Genomic DNA, 20,286 nt, shown 5'->3' with positions numbered 1-20,286 from the left:
GTCCTATTAGCTGATGAAGCCTAAGGCGGTGCTGCTGGGAGCTCCAGAGCGTGTCTACAAGAGCAAGGAAGCTGGGCACTGTAGGTGGACCTCTCTGCTACAGCAGCTGATGGACTCCTAACTAGACCACCTGGAGGACAGGTTATGGGAGAAAAGGAACAAGCTGATATGCAGCTCTAGGGACCACAGGCTCTTAAAGCTACCTAGAGTTGTGTTTCTGGTTACCTAGAGCGTAACAAAGGTCCACAACCTGACGGATTAACATACGCGCGAGGGCACGGTCATGCTGCTCAGATCTGGTTCAGCTACCAAAGGTATTGACTTGTGAATGGGAGGGTCTATACCGATATGGCTGGTATTTCCATTTGTGTTCATGTCTTCAGATAGCTCCCACCTGCCCAAGCCCCACTCCCCTCTCCCTTTATCAACAACAACAACAAAGGGAGGGAAGAGAATCCGCATGGGATTAGTTCTTGACCAAAAAACAGACTTAAAAAAAAAAAAAAAAAAGACATTCAGTATCAGCTCTAGGGTGGCCATTCTGTCAAAAGATTAACAGTAGAAATTTCTGAATCAACCTAAATCAGAACAATATCAATAAACCCCGCCAACACCCAACCTCCGGATTTAATCACCTTCATTGATTGTCTTTCCTTGGGGTCAGCATTACACAGAACCACCAACATTTACACACCGAATCGGACACAAAACGTACATAGCACCGCCGCCCCAACCCTTACTTGAGTACGTGACGAGCGGATGTCAATACCTACATGATTAACACCAGGGTCCCCACTTTCTTCCTCAGAAAGCCCAGCCCGGTTCTCTCTCGGGTCAGTCACTATCTGTTTGGTAAGCAGACCCCATTTATTTCCCCACTGTTTCGGTCTCCAGTGTAGGCAGATTGGCTTTTTTTTTTTAATTTCAAAAAGATGCTACTCCCAACTTAAAAGCCAGTGGATAAAACTTTTAATTAAGACACCATAGCGCGGGATATAAAAACACAGGAACCACATAAATATTGAAGAAGTTGTATACCGTTTTCCTTGTAAACAGTTTTGCTGAAGATCGAAGCCCTAGTGTGAATCTGGCCTGGGACTTTTGGCGGATGGCGAGCGATCGGCCAGGTTCTGCAGCGATGGTGGCCGAGGACGCCAGGTCAGTCCCCACGTTGGCGGGCATGCAACTTGAAAGACATTGCACAACAAGCAACACAAAGAGAGTGGAGAAGCTCACAACACTGCAAGGAGACCTCACAACCTCCATAACTGCCGAGGCACGGACAGAGACCCCCCCCTCCCTCCGCTGCGCGCTCTTCCTCTTACACGTGGGACACCTTCTGCGACTCTCTGGCTTGTTTGATGCTATACAACCACTTGATGATGCGAGCGTTTCTCTCGATCGCGGAGATGCCATAGGGCACCCGGTCATTGGCACTGTCATCGTTTCTAAGGTCACTGTTACTGTCCTGAGACTGTTCACAGTCCGAGCTGATCATGCTGGCGCTGCGGAAGTTGAGGGAGATGATGTCGGAGTTGGCGCGGGCGAAGTTCTCCATGCCCAGGGTTTCCAGCTCCTCGGGGTCCAGTCCGCAGTAGTTGAAGAAGCGCTCCACGTCGGCGTCCACCCGGAAGTACCTGTCGCTCAGGTCCGACTTGGACCGCTGGAGCGAGGGTCTCCGGCCCACCCCGCAGGCCGGCTCGGCCGCCTCGGCCTCGGGGGACCTGACCGCGGCCGGGGCGGCGACCTTGGGCTTGGGGGGCAGCGGCGGGGCGGAGCTGCTGCAGGGGATGGCCTTCAGGGGCTTTGCGCCCGTCACCTTGCGGATGTCCGAGGAGCTGTGCGACACGTGCAGGAAGGAGTCGGGGGCGGGCTCGAGCGGCCGCCGGCCCACGTGCGAGCCGCCCTCCTGCGGGCTGCCGCGGCCGGGCGTGGGGCGCACGCGCAGCGACTCGGCGAACGAGTGCCGGTGCAGCTCGGCCGCGTCGGCGCGCGGCGCCGGCCAGTTCCGCGCGCCGTGCTTGTGGCCCGAGCCCGCGCTCGAGCCCTCCGAGCTGTTGAGGATGTTCTTGAGGATCTCGAGCTTCAGGGTCTCGCGCGGCGCGCCGCCCTCGCTCTTGGCGCCGCCGCCGAAGCCCTTGAGCGTGGGGCTGCCGAGCGCGCGCTTGGCGCCCGGGCACACGGGGGGCTTGGCCAGCACGGCCGGCTTCACGGGCTCCTGCTTGGCGTTGATGACCTCCTGGCTCTTGACGTACTTGGCCTTGTCGGCCTCCAGACGCTCCACGGCGCTGAGTCGCTTGGGGTTGGGCTCCGCCTGCCGGCGAAAGTAGTCGGGCCCCTTGTTGAGGATGCGCAGGGGCACGGCCGACGTGAAGGTGCCGGCGGGGCTGACCGGCTTCACCATGCTACCTGTCTGTAGGCTCTCCGTGGGCATGGCGGGCGCTCTCTCCCCGGCGGCCGTGGTGGATGCTCGTCTGCGCGCCTCCGGATGCGCCGGGCAGACACATGTGCGGGCGGCACAAAGGGCAGCGGACGGTCCGGAACCGAGTGTCAGCGGCGGCGGCGGCGGCAGCAGCAGCAGCAGCGGCGGCAGCGCCTCATCTCCCGGCTCGTTCACCGCCCCGTGGCTTTAGTTTCCTCGCCGCCTCGCCGGCCGCCCGGTGCGGAAAGGCCCCAAGCCCCAAGTTCCTTTCAGCTGCTTCGCCGCCTCCTTTCTCCTCCCCGAAGGATGTGGGAGTCTCCTCCAGGTCTTTGTGTTCGACTGCAGGCAGAGCTGAAACACACAACAACCAACCGCGGGTTAGGATGGGCGAGTGACATCACGGCTGCAGCAACGGCGGAGCCGCGCGCCCCCGCCCCAGGGCACCCCGCCGCCCGCCCGGGAGGGAGGCGATCCCGGCGGCCGCACGAGGCCCGCGCCCCGCGCTCGGAGAAAGAGCGGCAGAGGGTTCCCACGCGCCACCTCCTCCCGCCGCCTTCCCAGCGGGGAGACCCGCCTCCCGATCACGCCCGGCTGGCATCACTTATACCCAAACCCCGGAAACACTAGACGAGTGCAGAAATGCGGGTCGTTCCCAGTTCATGAAATGCCAGTGGGTTCCTGAGAATCCCTTTCCTGCTTTAGGCTACGGCATCGGTGACGTCTAATATGCCTCTTTTGCAATGAAGCAAACCTTCAGACTTCTATCAATCTCTCCTAACACTTCAACAAGCACCCAACTCTTCAAAAACTGAAAAGATGGGCAAGAAACGGCAGTAGACACGAAAATATTTTTTTAAAAGTCAATATGTTTATCTTATTTTTGCCAACCAATATATTTGAAAACCCATTCTCCTGCGCATGGAATGTGTATGAAGTTCAACCCATTAAACACAGGCTTATTTTTTAACTAAAACAAACAAAAAGCCTAGAAATACTTCTAGATCAACCATATAAATAGATACTGATTATAAATGCTCCACAAATTTTTCACACAATGAGCAGAATCAAGTTCCTTTGTGGTATGTATTTTCCCAGATCCCCTAAAGAACTAAGAACACAATCGTAAGGTGTCAATCACACCTAAATATGTTACTTTATGGAAAACTTGTATAATAGGGAAGCATTCATGGGGCTTATTTTTTGGCTTTCTGAACAACTTGACTCCCTCACCCCCCACCCAAGACCACTATGAAGAAACACTCATCAATACTCCCAATATAAATCTTGAGGGACGCTTTCTACTTAGAGCATAACACAGTGAAACATTTATCTCTGCAGCCCTCTGAAGTCCAACCACCTCTCTGCCCATCACTGCTGGCAGAGAGCACGGATGCACGCATCAGCCTTCCAAAGCACTTTTCAGCATCTCTGGTTGTAACTAGGAGTGTTAAGAGAATAATGTAGTCAACTAACTCGTCAAATAACTAATTTACAAAATAAAGCGGTATCACTATGAAATGATCTGCTCTCAGGGGAAGAAAATGAAGTGTCTTAAAATAAGCTTGGGGCGGGGGGGGGGCTCATATTTTTCCTTCACATCTTTTAAAACTCTTAATCTCTAACTACACCCATCGTCATGTTTTGTTAGAGACCATTTTGGTAATCTGCAAAAGGATTCGTTCTAATAAAAATATTTTCCTATGCAAGATGTAAGAAGCCCCAAGGTAATTCCTCCGTAATGATTTCTTTTAATTGTGCGGTTCTATTAATGATACTTCCATTTAGTTGAAAAAAATCACCTCCTCTCATGAAGATGAAGTAAGATTGTTTCTTTGAACATATTCTGAATGAAATACCAGAGGAGGAGTGAGGATTCCTCTGCAGATCCTCGGGTCTGCTCATCCACTACCCTGGGTACATCTCACCCGGAGGACGAGGCTGGTCCTCCAGGAGGGGGCTGGATCACCCCCAGGGCACCTGAGAGCCCCCTGGATAGGCCTTGTTTCTCCCGAGCGCATATAACATCTTCACTGGTTACCTCTGCAGCTTCCAAAATGTGTCCACGGAGGGGACAGTGCCAGAAGGTTCAGGGGCAGAGTGAAGGACACCACGGAAATCTGTGCCTGTGACCGTTGCGCCTAAGGACCAGGGCAAACCTCCAGCAAGTGGGAAGATCGCCCAGCGGGTGGCAGGAGGTAGAGCCTCTGCCCTTTCCCCTGGGGCCTTCGGTCCTCATCTGTGACAGGAGTGCTTGGACGAGATTCCCACTAGTCCTTCTCCCTCTAAAAGCACGTGGCCCTGAGGGGCTAAGGACCAGTGAGTTATTTCCAGTTTCACAAAAGGCCCATGGGAATACTGGCCTGTGAACTCTTCGATGCTCCCGGCATTCACTGTTCTTAGGAGAAGGCTCTTCACATGATGAGGTGTAGTTATCACGTGACGGTCACTGGCGGTAAAGCTCACGCTGGCCCGCGCGACCCTGTTCTTTTCGAATTCCATCATATTCGGACCGGAAGCCCCAAACGGCCACCGCTACTGACCGACTTTCCAGTGTGCCGAGCTGTCTGTCCAGGGGGACTTTGGTGCCGCTCAGAACGAAATGAAAGTCATCTCTCTGCACGCTCAGGAACGAGGACTCCCAGGCTACTTTCTAGGAAGCATTTCCCGGGAAGCTCGTCTTCCTTCCGCCCTGCTTTCTGTCTTCACGGAAAAGAAGGCCTGAGAATGGGTGAACAGAGGCCAGAGCCAGAGGACGGCCCCTCCAAGCACCCCCACTGTGCACGCCATACACCTGAGGAAGCAGTTACTAGACACAGACCAGCGTGAGAGTTTATGTTAGAAAAACAGTAATCATTTGTAACTTTTTTTTTTTTTTTTGCAGTACGCGGGCCTCTCACTGCTGTGGCCTCTCCCGTTGCGGAGCACAGGCTCCGGACGCGCAGGCTCAGTGGCCATGGCTCACGGGCCCAGCTGCTCCGCGGCATGTGGGATCCTCCCCGACCAGGGCACGAACCCACGTCCCTGCATCGGCAGGCAGACTCTCAACCACTGCGCCACCAGGGAAGCCCAGAAAAACAGTAATCATTTGTAACTAATTTACACTCCATTTCCTTTCTGATTCTACCCGTCTTCCGTCTGTCCTTCCTTTGTTATTCCCAATTTCCCTAATAACTGTCAACACACTGATGATGTTTAGAAATGACCGTGGTCACAGCTGAAACGTTCTAATTTAAACTCCCGGAGGTAAGGAGGAAAGCGTCTTATTAGAAGGCTTGAAAGCCACGGAAAAAGCTGTAGGAACTGGTTGGGTGCTACAGGATAATAATACGGTACATTTGATGTTTTCTACCTGTTTTAGCCAACGCACTACTTCAAAAATAATGAAGGTGGCAAAGGATGCTCCTTCTCTTAATTGTGACATAATCCTTAGCTTCTGCTCTATTTTTTTTTTTTGCGGTACGCGGGCCTCTCACTGCTGTGGCCTCTCCCGTTGCGGAGCACAGGCTCCGGACGCGCAGGCTCAGCGGCCATGGCTCACGGGCCCAGCCGCTCTGCGACATGTGGGATCTTCCCGGACCGGGGCACGAACCCCTGTCCCCTGCATCGGCAGGCGGACTCTCAACCACTGCGCCACCAGGGAAGCCCTGCTCTTTGGCTTTTTGATGTTCAAACAGTGCTGGCTGGGGTGGAGCTGTACAGACCCACCCAGGGTTTTGGAGTGTGGACTTCGGTGCGATGCAGACCAGGTACATTCAAGACACCTGGAAGCCTGGAGCTACGTCATGACGTCACACATGTGATAACCATGGCCTGTGTTCAGGGAGCACCCAGCACACGGTCCTCTGCTGATGGCAGCCTTGCCCAGGCCCCTGACATCAGGACAGGCCCGGGCATCGGTGGGAGCAGGCCTGAAGGGGCCTCTATGCCTCTTCATCTTGTTTCAGAAAACTTCGACCTCAGCCACGTGAGGTTTCATCAACAGAAGTAGCTATCCGGCCCTGCTTCATCCCTGATGGAGGACTAAGGAGAGAGAACACAAGCCTGAGGGAAGCTTCCATTCACAGACCATTTTGCCTACATTCTACCCCACTGAATATCCATTTAAAAATTTCATGAAAGCATAAAATGGATTGGAGAAAGAAATGTGGCAGGACCGACAGAGCGGCCCTCTGAGTCAGGGCAACATGCACTCAACAGCAGCCCGGGGGGTCATCGTGGGCAGAGCTCCCCCAGCAGCTCCTTCCCGATGGAGGACCAGGGCCAGAGGGGTCATGTTATCTGCATGGGGAGGGCTGATGGGGCACAGAGCCAGCCAGGGGCAGAGGACACAGGGGCAAAGACACGGTGACTCCTGCTGGCTCTAGGGATGCCTTTCAAGCTTGAATGTGCCTGTGCATCCGGGGATCTGCTGGACACCCCAGACTCTGCATTTCTCACCAGACCCCAGGTGACGCCCGGGAGGCTGGTCCAGCCTTTGAGTGGCAAGAGGAAATGGAAAGAATCTCACCCCTGTACCAGCGAGCATCAGAGTCGCTGCTAGATGCTGGCATGGAGAACGTGAGCCAGGCTTTCTTGTCTCTTACATGAGTAAAAGTCTGGGGCTTTGGGGACATGGAAACAGCAATCCCAGAGAACTGAAACTTCCCAAACCAAAGTGGCCTGGATCCGTCTAACTTCAAATCTGCCAGCTGCTCATGGGGGCAGTTAGGTAGAGACCAGGACCTGGGCTGACGGGCAGCACTGGGGAGACCCAGCACGCTGGTCTCAGGGCATTTACAACCCTGGGGGCAGTGAGGGATAGAAAGTGAGCCGCCGTACACACAGTTTATGTGAAAAAGGCTTAAAGCCAATTTCCTGTAACCCAGGCAACGTGAGCCTCGGTGCCTCTGAGGTCAGTCGGATCACGGTGACTGTGGCCTGTGTGAAGGGGCCTCCAGCTACGGGGCTGCCGCGGGGAATGGCTTTCACAGTTGACACAGCAAACCCAGATTTCTGTGTGGTGTCTCTTGATTTTAAGATTTAATCATAGAAAACACCGTGGGCCATGTGCTTCTGGTAAAGAGAAACAGACAATTAACGCCTAATTGATCTTTACATTCCAGGCAGGACGAGAGTCCTGCAGTTACCGCAAAGCACCCTGGGGATGAACATAATCCCAGATTCACCCGTAGAAGTTTCTCAAATATGTGAAAACTGGTCATTTCTCATGTGTTATGGCAGAAAAAAGGTGAAAATACTGCTTTAAAGAGGGAGTCTGACTAATTCCACTCTGAGTCACCTAAAATCTCGGTGTCTGGATCTCATCTATGAAAATGAATGTGTTGAATTTGGCGAGCTTGAAAATGCTTTCTGCTCAAACATTTTTTTTTTTGGCTGTGTTGGGTCTTCGTTGCTGCTCATGGGCTTTTCTCTAGTTGTGGCGAGTGGGGGCTACTCTTCGTTGCGGCTCTCATTGCGGTGGCTTCTCTTATTGCGGAGCACAGGCTCTAGGTGCGTGGGCTTCAGTAGCTATGGCTCGTGGGCTTCAGTAGTTGTGGCTCGCAGGCTCAGTAGTTGTGGCTTGCGGGCTCTAGAGCGCAGGCTCAGTAGTTGCGGCGCACGGGCTTAGTTGCTCCGCGGCATGTGGGATCTTCCCAGACCAGGGCTTGAACCCGTGTCCCCTGCATTGGCAGGTGGATTCTTAACCACCGCACCACCAGGGAAGCCCCACTCAAACACTCTTGGAGACAAAGAGCAAAAGAAGCAATTTACCTTTGAGGTTAATAAGAACTCTGGAAGAACCGATTCTTCTAGTTTCAGATCACAAAACATGTACAATCTGGGCAAACTTGTCGCATGTTGCTCTCTAATTTTGGGGGGAACAGCATCTGTGCTTACTGACTTTAGCTGTAAGATTCCAACTTGACTGGGTCCACCTTCATAACTGTATTCTTGGTTTATCCCATTTAAGAGCAGAGAAACCTCCTTATAATTGAAGTAAGAATGCAGTCTCAGGTGACACCGCTAACTTTTGAATTCTTTACAAATGTAAGAGAAAAGCACTCAAAATCGAAGACTGCGGAATCTAATTCAGCCTCCTGAGTTGTGGGCTGGGTTGAATCAGTCGATTAGTACCTAGTGACTGAGCAGTTACGTGTAAGATGTAAAGAAACAGGAAAGTTATGGCAATTTAGAAAAAAACATTCAAAATACATACAGTGAATATTAATTAAATAATGTTGATCAGTGTGGCAGGACTGTTACAACGCACTTCCCCACCAACCACTTCTCGGGAGTCAGACGGCAGAGCGGGAGGCAAGAACCGGAGCAAAGGCACGGACACGGGGCTTCCATCCTCAGGGAAGCTCTCCACTGAGTTCGTGGTTCATTCAAGAAACCTGAAACACACCCAACAGCCGGTGCAAAGTGCTGGTGGCGGGGGGACGGGGACGGACCTACTGGGGTGACGATGGGGCAGGTGGACTTTGGATTTCATGCGGAGCAATGGGGGAGCCCTAGAGGGTGATCATGCATCAGTGGCAGGGTCAGGTCTGGAGTTCTAAGAGCTCCCTGGCTGTGGGAGGGACCAGGACGAGAGCGGCAGCAGAAGCAGCTGCAGAGAGGCTGGGCAGAGCTGCCCAGGGGAGGGAGGGGCAGTGGGCTCTGAGCGGAGGCCCCCTGGGCACGGCCCGTGGGTCCGAATCCTGGCTCTGCCCCGTAAGGGCTGAGTAGCCCTGGGCAGGTCACTTCTCCATCCTGGGCCTCAGGTTTCCCATCTCTAAAATGGGGATAATGATGCCACCTACCTATTCAGGGCACTTGAGAAGGTTAAATAAGGGCACAGAGGCACTTCTCACTCACGTCACCCTAATAAGGAGGGGGTCTTCGGGGATGGAGAGAAGTGTGGACAATTTCAAGAGATGCTTAAGACCTGCACTGGGCCGAACTTGGTGTCGGTCTGGTTGTGGAGGGTGAGGGAGCCGTTGAGGTTGATTCCGGGCTTCCTGCTTGACTGCTGACACGTGGTGTGTGGGCAAGAAGCACACACTCTAGTCTAATCTTCCCTAGCTTCCTCCTCTGCACCCCAGGCCTGAGCCAAACAGAACGACGGCAGCCCCTCCGAACCAGCTGTGCACGTTCACACATCTGTCCTCCCTCTGCCCGAGACGATTGTAACCAGCAGGGTTTCAGAGGAAACTTGTCATCTCCTTAATACGCATCGCAAATAGTTAACAATGTTGTGGCCATCGTGAAAATTATATTTAGAAGCAAGATGTATTCCTAAATTAAATGCTTAGTTCTGTAGGTTAAAGGAAGTAATGGCACTGCATTTGGAAGACATTAACTTATCCATTTTAATTAATATGCCATGTTTTTCACCATTTTCCCTTTTCCTTCCCTTCCTAACACCATTCACTTTATTAACTCCTTTTATGCTGTGAAAATAACTTGTAAAGAGTGCAAAAGGAGAACAAAATGAGAAGGTAAACGGGAGTAACAAAAGCATGTATCCAAAAAAGACTAAATTTGCACATGATAAATTGAACGGAAACTAAGAAATGAGAGGCCCAAACATCTGGAAGCGTTAAGTCAAAACCACCGCCCCTTCAGGACCTGTTGTTTTTTTCATTTACTAAATGACGTGCCTCCTTGCTTATTGCCTGGTGAAATCCCTCAACATCTATAATCCTGATGGCTGGATCTTCTCTTTTCTGACCTCAGTGTTGCCATCAGCGATCAGCTCCAAGCCGTAAATGAAATAATCTTCTTGCCAACAACACTCTCACTCTGTATATTCTTGGAAACCATGGACTTGTCCTAACAACATTTAAAAACTTTTGATTCTGGTATCCTAGTCATTTTTTAGCTTACTTTTTCAGTTGGCTAGAGTAGGTCGTCAAATGTTACATAATAAAAAAATCTTTGCCCTGGGTTTTCATGATTTTGTTTTCATTTTCCACCTGTTGGGTAAACCATCTGTCCACTTTTCAGCAGGTCCTTTAAGCCTCGTTCCTTCTGACACATCCATTCTGTGCAGCCGGAGGAGAGAAATGCACGTTGGAGTAGCGAAGAGATGCCAAGAGGCCAGCTTTACCTTCTAGGCCTTCACGGCTATGGACCAAGGAGCAATGCCCTCCCAGGGCTCTCCTAGGGTGTGCCGGACACACAGGTGAGCAGCACACACTTGCACAGGCGTTTTGATAAACGCGTGGAAATTACTGACAGTCGTGTACTGTATTACGGCAGCAGCCTCCAGGTGGCACTGTGAACTGAGCAAATCTGCAGGGAAGAACGGAGGGGGTACAGCTTGTTACCCACAGCGCTTCCCTGTGATGTCAGGGAGCAAAGGAGGAGTGGGAGACAATGTCACCCAAGGAGCCGGTATCGGGGCTGACTCAGCTCTCTGCTCAGAGCCGTGGTTTGGACCTTGGCGTGCGCCCACCCTCACCCCAGACGGACTGAGGTTGGCTTCAGGAGCCCTGCCCACCTCCAGAGAGCCCGACCCAGGTCTCCCGGAGCTGACGGAGACTGGCTGTAGCTGGAGTCTGAGAGGTCTAAAGAAAGAGTCTGTGCTGGACCCTCCACCCAGGACACGGGCCAGAGGAAGCTGCGTTTCCACGAGTACAAGGGTTTCCTAGGCCACACGTGAACTTGGGGAAAGGTGGTCTAGGGTTATCTTAAAAGGAACTGCGCCCAGAGAGTCGCCCGCCCTGAGAAAGCCAAGAGCCCTGCACTGAGGGGAAGGCCGTGAGCACCCCCAGCGGTGGGAGATGTGCGGCTGCCCCCAGGGAGCCCAAAAGCTCCCACAGAGAACGAGCTCTGGACTCCCCCACGCCCAGGGGATGACGGGTGTCAGAGCCGAGAAGAGGACCCGTCATCGTCCCCCCGCACGTCCACAGACCCCCACGGACCTGCCCCCAGGTTAGAAGTGATGCCTAATACGGAGCCGGAAAGGAGCTGGGAAACCCACAAGGTTTATTCAGCCCCCTCCTCCACCGAGGTTTCGAAGCCAACACAGGCCTGAGCTGGGACGGGGGTGGGGTCCCAGCTGAAACAGGGTGAGAGGCTGGAGGTTTTCAGTCGCTCATGCCTGAAACTGACCTGAGGACTTTGAATTATTTAAGACGAACCGAAGAGGCTACGGGTCGTGTTGAGAGGAGAATTCAGGGTGCATTCTTAGGGCCTGAGAAAAGAGGACACTGGCTTCCTGTTCATCCCCTGATGAATCCAGGCCAGACAGTAGAACTGGTCCAGGTGGCATCCTTTGGGGTTTCTGTCTGTCCGCCTGCTGACGCGGAGCCCCTCAGTCCAGAGCCAGGTCCAGGGTTCAAGGTCAACTGCGTTTACTCCGGAGCCCGGCCACTCACAGTTCTGCGACCCTGGGCACGTTCCCCGAGGTCGGTGTGCCTCACTTTCCTCCTGACCGTACGCTGACCGTAATGACGCCTACGTGCGCTGGGGCTGTCGTGAGAATTCCGCGAGGGAGCGCGTTGAAGGACCAGTGTGTAGCCTCGCGTCTGTTCAGGCGACGTGAGCTGTTGTTACATTTCGTCCCCCCTCATCAGGTTTCCAGCTTTACGGTCACTGAATGATCTTTTGTCTTAAAATGATTCCGCTGGTCTCAGGTGAGAGCGTGTGAGCTATTTCTGTCAAAGTGGGTCGACCACGCAGTTTCTATCTACAAGGTCACTCGTGTGACCCCATTTTTATTTGAGCTACAACAAAAATATGTGGTTTCAAATTTCAAAGCAAACAGCTGTGCGAGTGAAACAGCCTAGAGAAAATAATACAGACATTATTAAAAATGAAATCAAACCTAAGGTCGATAGGAGAAAAACAGCCGTCACATCTCAGTCTGGGATGGAGTCTTGACTTGGACGTCATTCTCCAAGGTCATTTAGAAAACGCGTTCACAGGCTTCACTTTCATTTGTAAGTAAGTCCATTCTAAAAAGAAATGTCATGGGTTTCTTTTGAAATGCCCTACTCTTATTTAAGACAATTACAGGTAAAATGAAATCGAGAATCAGAAAAAAAAAAAAAATCACATTTCTGGTTTAACAGTCTTCCGTGGCCAAAGGCAGAGAAAGTTTTGCTATAACAGGTCCAACAGCTTGTGTCGATGTCGGGGAGCCCTGCCCTGCACCCGAGATCTCAGAAGCTGGCACCAAAAATCGTTTGGAAATACGAGGCTTGCTTGATGGACATAACGACAAGTAATTAAAAGCAGGGTGACTAGAATTCCTAATGACAGAATTCCAAGAGGACTGCTTGCCTTGTCCAGACAAACATAAAGTGATCCCATGACGGCCTCTCTGTCCCCTCCTGGAGGGGGCTTCACTCGGCTCTGTGTTCGGCGTGTGAGAACGTGCAAGGCACGGCCAAACTCTAGTGAGAGCCCCGGCCCTTCACGCAGGCTAGCCCCTTCAGGTCCCAGGCTTCGGGAGAACTGCTAGTTAACGTGAGGCTAAGAGTCAGCTGGCTCCCCAGCTAGGTTGACCAGGAGCGCACTTTCTGGCAGCAGCAATGACATCTCAGCAAACTCGAGGACTGTGAACGTTAGTAGCAGCTCATGGAGACACCGTGCAGGGCTCACGTGCCCCACCTCATCCATCCTCACAGTTACTCCCTCACGAGGCGTCTGATCCCCCTGTACCAGCAAGAGGGTGAGTACCTGCGTTGTCTACGTGGATCTGGGGACCCGGCATCTGGTTGTCCCACTGACGTGGGTTGTAGGCACCCGCAATTTGCATTTTTCTTTGGCTGTGTAAACTTGTACATACTCTACGGCAGCCGTAGCAGGGTGGCAATATAGACAGAACCTTTATTTGTGAATATATTTTCAATTTCTAGTGAAATAAGTATGTATTAAATATGTGTGTGAATATGTGTGTAAATACTTTGAAAAAAATATGTGTTAAAACGGTGACACGGGCTTCCCTGGTGGCGCAGTGGTTGAGAGTCCGCCTGCCAATGCAGGGGACGCGGGTTCGTGCCCCGGTCCGGGAGGATCCCACATGCCGCGGAGCGGCTGGGCCCGTGAGCCATGGCCGCTGAGCCTGCGCGTCCGGAGCCTGTGCTCCGCAACGGGAGAGGCCACAGCAGTGAGAGGCCTGCGTACCGCAAAAAAAAAAAGAAAAAAAAAAAAAGGTGACACATATCAACTTGAAAGAAGGAAAAATAAAGCAGCATTTTGGGGGGAGTGGACCCAGTTCACTGGGAGTGTATTAGGAAAACTGCTATTTAAATTATGTTTAAAAATTAACCTGTTCATAGTGACCCTTTCCTGTTAAGCATGTATGATGTAGTAAAGGCACAGAGAACTGTACTAACGCAGGTTAAAGGTTTAAGATTCAATCCACCAACATCTCTAAAGCAAGTGTTATTATCCCCACTTTACAGATGAGGAAAGTCATGTCCAAAGACACCCACAAAGTTGTCTAAGATACTCGGCTACCGGGTGGCTGAGGGCTCCACAACCTCACCTGCATACCTACCCCTTGGTCCACCTCTCCATGTCACACCCTCATTCCAGCTCTTAGAAAGATGGGTGTGATGTAGTTCTAAATGGTTTACATTTAAGTAATGCAAGTGCATTTCCATTAGGAAGACACACTAATTATAGTTTAGTCCCAAAGCGCGAAGATCTACTCTCTCGGCCATTCACTGCTGAGTACCGGCTTCCCCTAGCAGGAAGAGGAGGACAAGAAATCGCTTAAACTTTTTCTTACATCAGATAATCATGTTACTTGCTTACAGCTTACATGCACAAGCAGAGAAGGTGAAATGTTTATCAACTCAGTTCCATTAATTTCATTTTCTTTCTTGACACCAGTGACTGCAGATCCATCAGAGTTAGCTGAGCTCTGATGAAAATCTGAGAGATTAAGAACAACAAGCAACAGAGACTGTGTTTCATTCTGTCTACGACACGGAGCATTTGGAGAGTAGGGAGAACTCACTTTTTACTGCCGTTTCTACTAAAGCCCCCAGCCGTGTACACAGTAGGCGCTCACTAAAATGGGCACCCAGCTGAACTAAAATGTAAAATGCAAAACCCTCAGTAGACTACCTAGCACGTTATTTTAGATGATAAAAGCTCAATGATGCCCTCAGATAAAAAACCCAGGAAGCGAACCTCAGGATGCGCTGTTTATAAATTGGAAACAACACTCCAAGTGCCTCCTTTTGATTGGAGAGCGTGGGGCACCGGCCCACAAACGCACAGAAAGTGTTTATTCACAGCTTAACGAACACATTAGCCCTGAACTGTGCTTAGAACACAAATCCAGTCCAAACGGAAATCAATACAAGGTAGAATTTTAAAGCAGAACCAGTAGGTTCTGCTTTAAAAAAAAAAAGAATGAATACTGTTTATGTTATTTGCCAAGCAACACCTAGAATTATTTTCCATCTCTGGAATCAGTCTTAGTGCTGGAGAAGTTCAGCAGTTTTTTAAACAACTAGTTCCTTGCCTCAAGTGTACTCAGAGAAGACAAACAGTATTTTTTCACTTTTAAGAATTCACACTGAATTCTGGGACAATTCAGAGTAAGACAGGCAAGTCTGTAGACACCTATTGTTGCAGCACATATTTTAATCTTCAGCACTTGACACGTCTCACATAAACCATTTTCAAGCCTAGAACGGCATGAGGTAAGGCTTCACCACAGTCTACACTGGAAATGTCATTCTGGGGTCCAAGCGACAAGGAGCTCGGGAGTGGCTGATACAGTCACTGCACCTTGCCCAGGCCCGTTCCAGCTCTGCTCCAAGCTGGCTGAAGCGAAAGCAGCGGGCAGGTGGCCAAACTGCTATGCTCTGCGGCCACAGGCCCTCCCCTGCCTGTCCATCCTCCCCTGCCCCTAGGGCCCCCTCCTCCCGGGCACGCTCTCTGATGCCGGCACCTTCTTATTCTGCTCCTCGCCCTGGCATCCCCCAGCCCTCCTTTGCCTGGCCTGGACCAGAGCCTTCCAAGTGTCCCCAAACATACTGCGAAATCTTTTCTGACCTCTCGTTCTGTGTCCCATCCCTCCTCCCTGGCACTACCCTTCCCCAGCCACGGACACCTGGTCAGCCCAGCGTAGCACCGGACCCTGCGGGACAGCAGAGCTCAGAATCTCTTGTAGGGATCCTTGTCTGACATGTATCCAGCACAGGATGTGTGTCTGCCCCAATGCAAAAGAATAAAAAGCTAAAACTATCACAAAGGCTTTGCTTACTTCCCCACCTTCCTAGTCCCGCTGCCAAAACAAATAAACAAACAAAGCCAGCTCACTGAAGAGTCTAAGGATGATGATAATAAAAAACCTATATTAAAAGTAATCTTGATAAATACTTTAAAAGCTACAGACACTGCTGGATGGACAAAGCAAATCTTTCTTGAGATCTGAAAACTCTGCCTTCCATATTCTTTCCAACACAATACGCTTTTTTACCCTATTCCTTCATGCTTTTCTTTTAAAATGAAACTATCTGCCTCTATCTTGATTAACTGTTTCTCATTCCTGTTTACTAAAAAAAAAAAAATGACTCATCCAAAGTGAAAAAAGGGAGTTGGCTTTTAGAAATAGTTTTTTTTTCCTCAGTCTCTATCATTGTTTAAATTTGTTTAGTGAGAAATGAAATTTTCTATTATTTTTTAACAAGAAAGAGGATTATTTTGCTTGGGGCGAAAGGTAGTTGTTGATGTTTACAGCTTCCTGGTATCTGAAGCTTTCGATTCTGGGCGCATCACTTAACGGCTCAGGAGAGAAACACAACGGCAACCATTTATGGGGACTCTTCCTTCTGCAACACCTCCGGCCAGATGGGATGGACAACTTAGAATCAACAAGTATCACCTGTCCCACTTAGCAGATGGGGAAACTGAGGCTCGGAAGGTTTAAGTGAGTTGCCTGAAGCTGGTCAGTTGAAGGAGCAACCCCAGGTCCATCTGTTTTCTAAACCTGTGCCCAGGAACAGCCCCCAACAAGCCTGGAAACGTCCCAGGTACAGCCCCCAACAGGCCTGGAAACGTCCCAGGTACAGCCCCCAACAGGCCTGGAAACGTCCCAGGTACAGCCCTCAACAGGCCTGGAAGCGTCCCAGGTACAGCCCTCAAAAGTTATGGAAACGTCCCAGGTACAGCCCTCAAAAGTCATGGACACGTCCCAGGTACAGCCCTCAACAGTCATGGAAATGTCCCAGGTACAGCCGTCAACAGGCCTGGAAGCGTCCCGGGCTCCCGGGGTGAGAGGGGCTGGATCTGGATGGGAGCCTGGAAGGAAGGGAGGAAAGAACGTTAGCTGGCGCCCCCCTCCCCACGCCTAACCCGGAGGCTGCCAGGCCTTAGGCTGCTTCCAGAACAAAGCCTCTTTCCTGCTGTGGTGGCAGAATCTGTGTGCCCACTACCAGAGAAGCTGGAGTTCGCAGTACTTGCTGTGCCAGAGGAGAAAGCAGTGAGGGGGAGTTAAGAGGCGGGAAGATGCTCTGGAAACTCTGCGGGGAGACGGCATTCCTAAAATATAAAGCATCGGCCCACAAAATCCAATTTGTGGCAGTGACAATAAAAGCCCTTTGGTAAGATTCTCTAAGGAGCTCTCAAAATTTCACTGCTCCCTCTGTGGGAGGAAATAATTATTCTAATATCTTGCTAAGGAAATTAGAATACGTTCTGAACAACAGAAAAATAACAATCTAGCCGTCACCTGATTCGATAAAAATCAGACTTCCCTGCACTTGCCTGGGGGATTGGGCCTGAATCCTCCAGGCCACGGAGACCCACCCAATACAACAAAGACCACTTCCTGTGATCCCCCACCCTCAAGGGACAGGCCCCCAAGGGGGCATGTTTATACAGACCGAAGATCTAGAACGCACAAAGCACCAGTTATGTATCTGTGCCTTCAGAAAATAATGTTTCCCGAGCATCTACTCATGCCAGGCAGTGAACACAATGAACACAACATGGATGGCGCTCACAACTATGACATAACTCAATGCAATTTGCAGCATGGTAAGTCCAGGCGCTATAAAGAAGGGGAGAACCAAGATTCAGCAAGGTGGAAACTACTGCTGATTTCAGTAGTGGGGAAAAGGGCTGCTGGTGTGTCCCAGGAGCTTTGAGAGGAGGCGAGGGCTGGAGGTGTCAGCAGGATGAACACGGGGGGTTTTCTTTAAGACGGTAGAACGACAGCACATTTGTATGTTGACAAGAGCAGTACAGTGGAAAGAGAAAAACCATCGCACAGGATGCAGGAGAGAGATTTCATACGGAGGCACTGAAAACAGGGAAATAAAAATGAGAAGCAGAAACCTTAGCACAGGGGTAAGTTCTGGCTTACAGGCGTCAGGAGGCTCTACAGGACTTTTCATACCTGGCCCGGGACATCGGAGGAGACCTCTGGAGATGATGACAGCGCTACAGCAGTGGCAGGGGCTAGCACTCCTGGGGGTGAGGGCAGTACCTGTACGGACCCTCCCCGGAGCCTGAGCTGGGCTCGGGGCACAGAGCACCTGCCGGGGCCGACGGACGAGAAGAAGGGCAGTGATGCTGCTGCAGGATACAGACCCAGTGAGTCAGCAGTTACCTTCTAGTACAGTTGCTGAGCTGTCACAGAAGCAACACTCAACAGTGCTGGGAAGCAGCAAGTCCCCATTTGCTTCTCCTCCTGCCAAAAGCAAATCATTGGATGGATTCTAATTCCATCTCCGAGCAGAGAGAGGAAGAATGTACTGCTTTTGCAAATTTAAGGTTTAACCACGGGGAATCAGAGACCCCAGGGAAAAACAACTAAGAAGTCGTAGAGTATATAATAGCCAAGGAAGGGAACGCAATCCTTCGACAAAGACCACTCAGTGCCTACCATGGGCCAGGAGAGGCTGACGTGCCTGAGACGGAAGCAGTGTGGCCGTCACAACATTCACAGTGTGCCGGCTGCAGCCTGCACGATGCAGTGTCAGGGCGGGGAGATTCCAGGGAAGAAGGGCAGCAGAGCACCGGAGTGGAAACGAGAGGACGGTAACCCGTAACCATTCCGATGGTGAGACAGGGGAAAGGCATCTGGGAAACAAGACAGAGGACCTAGCGGGGTAAGAAAACAGCAAGGAGAAAGGGGCCCAGAGAGCAGGTGTGACCCTGGAGGACAGCGTCCTGGCAGAGCAGGGGCTGGCGGGGCCCATCCTCCAGGGTCTGGGGTCAGAATACGAGCTCCGCACTCCCAGCTCCACTCTTTACGCCCGTGTGACCTCGGGTCTCTCCAACCTTCGGGTTCCTCACCTGCACCACGAGGATGACAGCAGGAGCCCTTCCTGGTGTGTTGGGGGTAACACATGTTAGCCACTGTCCTTTGTAATGAGCTAGAGACAACGCCATCAGAATGTCACAGACTGTAGAGGCAATTTGTAGATCGATTTAAGGAAGAATTTTTAAAGAATTAAAACTGTCCCAAACTGGTATTAACTCCTTTGTAAAGAGTGAGCTTTACATCCCAGAATGGGCCTGTGCAGACAAAGCCTTACCATCAGCCCAAGAAGCCTTAGAGGGGATTCCTGCAGTGGATGAGGGGGTGGCAGACGAATAGTAAGTCCTGTGATTCTTTGAAACTTTTTCTCACTCCTGGTATTTAATTTACTGTGTTCAAAGCAAGAAGACAGGAACATGGGGACAGAGAAAAGATGCAGACAGGAGGAAAGTTTGAAGATAAACTGTATGTAAGGTATTGATCACTGAACAAAGCGTCAAATGGAATATATTAAGAACGTGAAGTGGATTAAATCTCCCAAGAAACAGAGAGTAAAGAAGAGGAAGGTATGAGCGAGGTGGGGTGGATGAAGAGACAGCAGGACCCAACTGTGCTTGCAACGTGGTGGACCTTTCCTTCCGCTCTGTTCTAGTCGTCCCGGATCTGCAACACGGATGATCTCTTATACCCTTTATGGCCTTGAAATTCTCATACTTCTTACGCAGCCTGTTTCCGTATAGAGAACGTGCAGAGTTCTTTAAGCAGCGCACAGACTCTGAAACTGCCCATGAGTTTACAGCCTGATGGAGGGAATCACTGCCAGGAACCATTTACGGGGCTGAGGGGTGATGACCAGGGCTGAGGAAGGGGGGCTGGTACCTGGAGGTCAGAGGCAGCCTCTCCTGTTACCAAGGGCTGGATGGTCCCTGTAGTAACGGCAGTATAACGGCAGTTATACTGGCGTGTAACATGTCAGTCTGTGTTTGCGATCACGTCACCCCAAATTCTTCAGAAAACATTTAGCCGGCACTGCAGCTTAGTAACCGACTTATGAAATTCTGCAGTCAGGACCTGGTGTGTGTGCAAAAGGAAGCCATGGGCTCCGAACTGGGAGATGTTGCCAGAAACCACTTCGGATGCGATGCCGACGTCTCCAGTCGAATGTCTGGATTTGTGTAGTTTCTCCTCCATTAGCTTAGAGGGGATCCGACGCTTCTGCGACATTGCTTGTTCTTTATTGATTTCTACAGAGAGGGGATTGGACTTCTCTCTTTTGTTTAACAGCCTTAAAGGTAGATGGAGGCTTTTAAGCATTCATGTTCATCTATTTTACTTACTAAGGACCTCTAGATCACTCCAGTCGCTGTTTCAACAACTCAAGGAGGTTAGAGTTTTCCTGTGTTTATATCTAGAAAGACATTGCAATAAATGAAGCCAATATATACACCATAAAGACTAAATTGCTCCCTTCACCAAGCTACAATTGACCATTAAAATAACACTTATCTTAGGGAGACACTGGGGAAAAGAAACTATATAAAAAAGCTATGGTCTATCTCAGAAAATATTTCAGCAGTCCATTTCTAGTCTTTGGAGAACTACTCAATATTCAACTTCTCATTTTTCAATGCCAGCTTTTTTCAAATATTACGATAAACAC

General features: G+C 50.8%; 1 protein-coding gene across 2 annotated transcripts in view; it reads right to left on the bottom strand.

Moving 5' to 3' along the window:
• Positions 1–952: 952 nt before the first annotated feature.
• Positions 953–20,286, bottom strand: part of FAM110B (family with sequence similarity 110 member B) — a 129,148-nt gene continuing 109,814 nt past the window's right edge. For both annotated transcript variants that reach the window (XM_060035402.1, XM_060035403.1), the window contains one exon: positions 953–2,773. In XM_060035402.1, coding sequence (XP_059891385.1) covers positions 1,322–2,434 — 1,113 coding nt within the window. In that variant the 5' untranslated portion in view covers positions 2,435–2,773 and the 3' untranslated portion in view covers positions 953–1,321. The remainder of the gene's footprint in view (positions 2,774–20,286) is intronic.

Source organism: Delphinus delphis, chromosome 17 (genome assembly GCF_949987515.2).
Source record: "Delphinus delphis chromosome 17, mDelDel1.2, whole genome shotgun sequence".
Taxonomy (NCBI): domain Eukaryota; kingdom Metazoa; phylum Chordata; class Mammalia; order Artiodactyla; family Delphinidae; genus Delphinus; species Delphinus delphis.
This window is presented reverse-complemented; position numbering and strand designations above follow the sequence as displayed.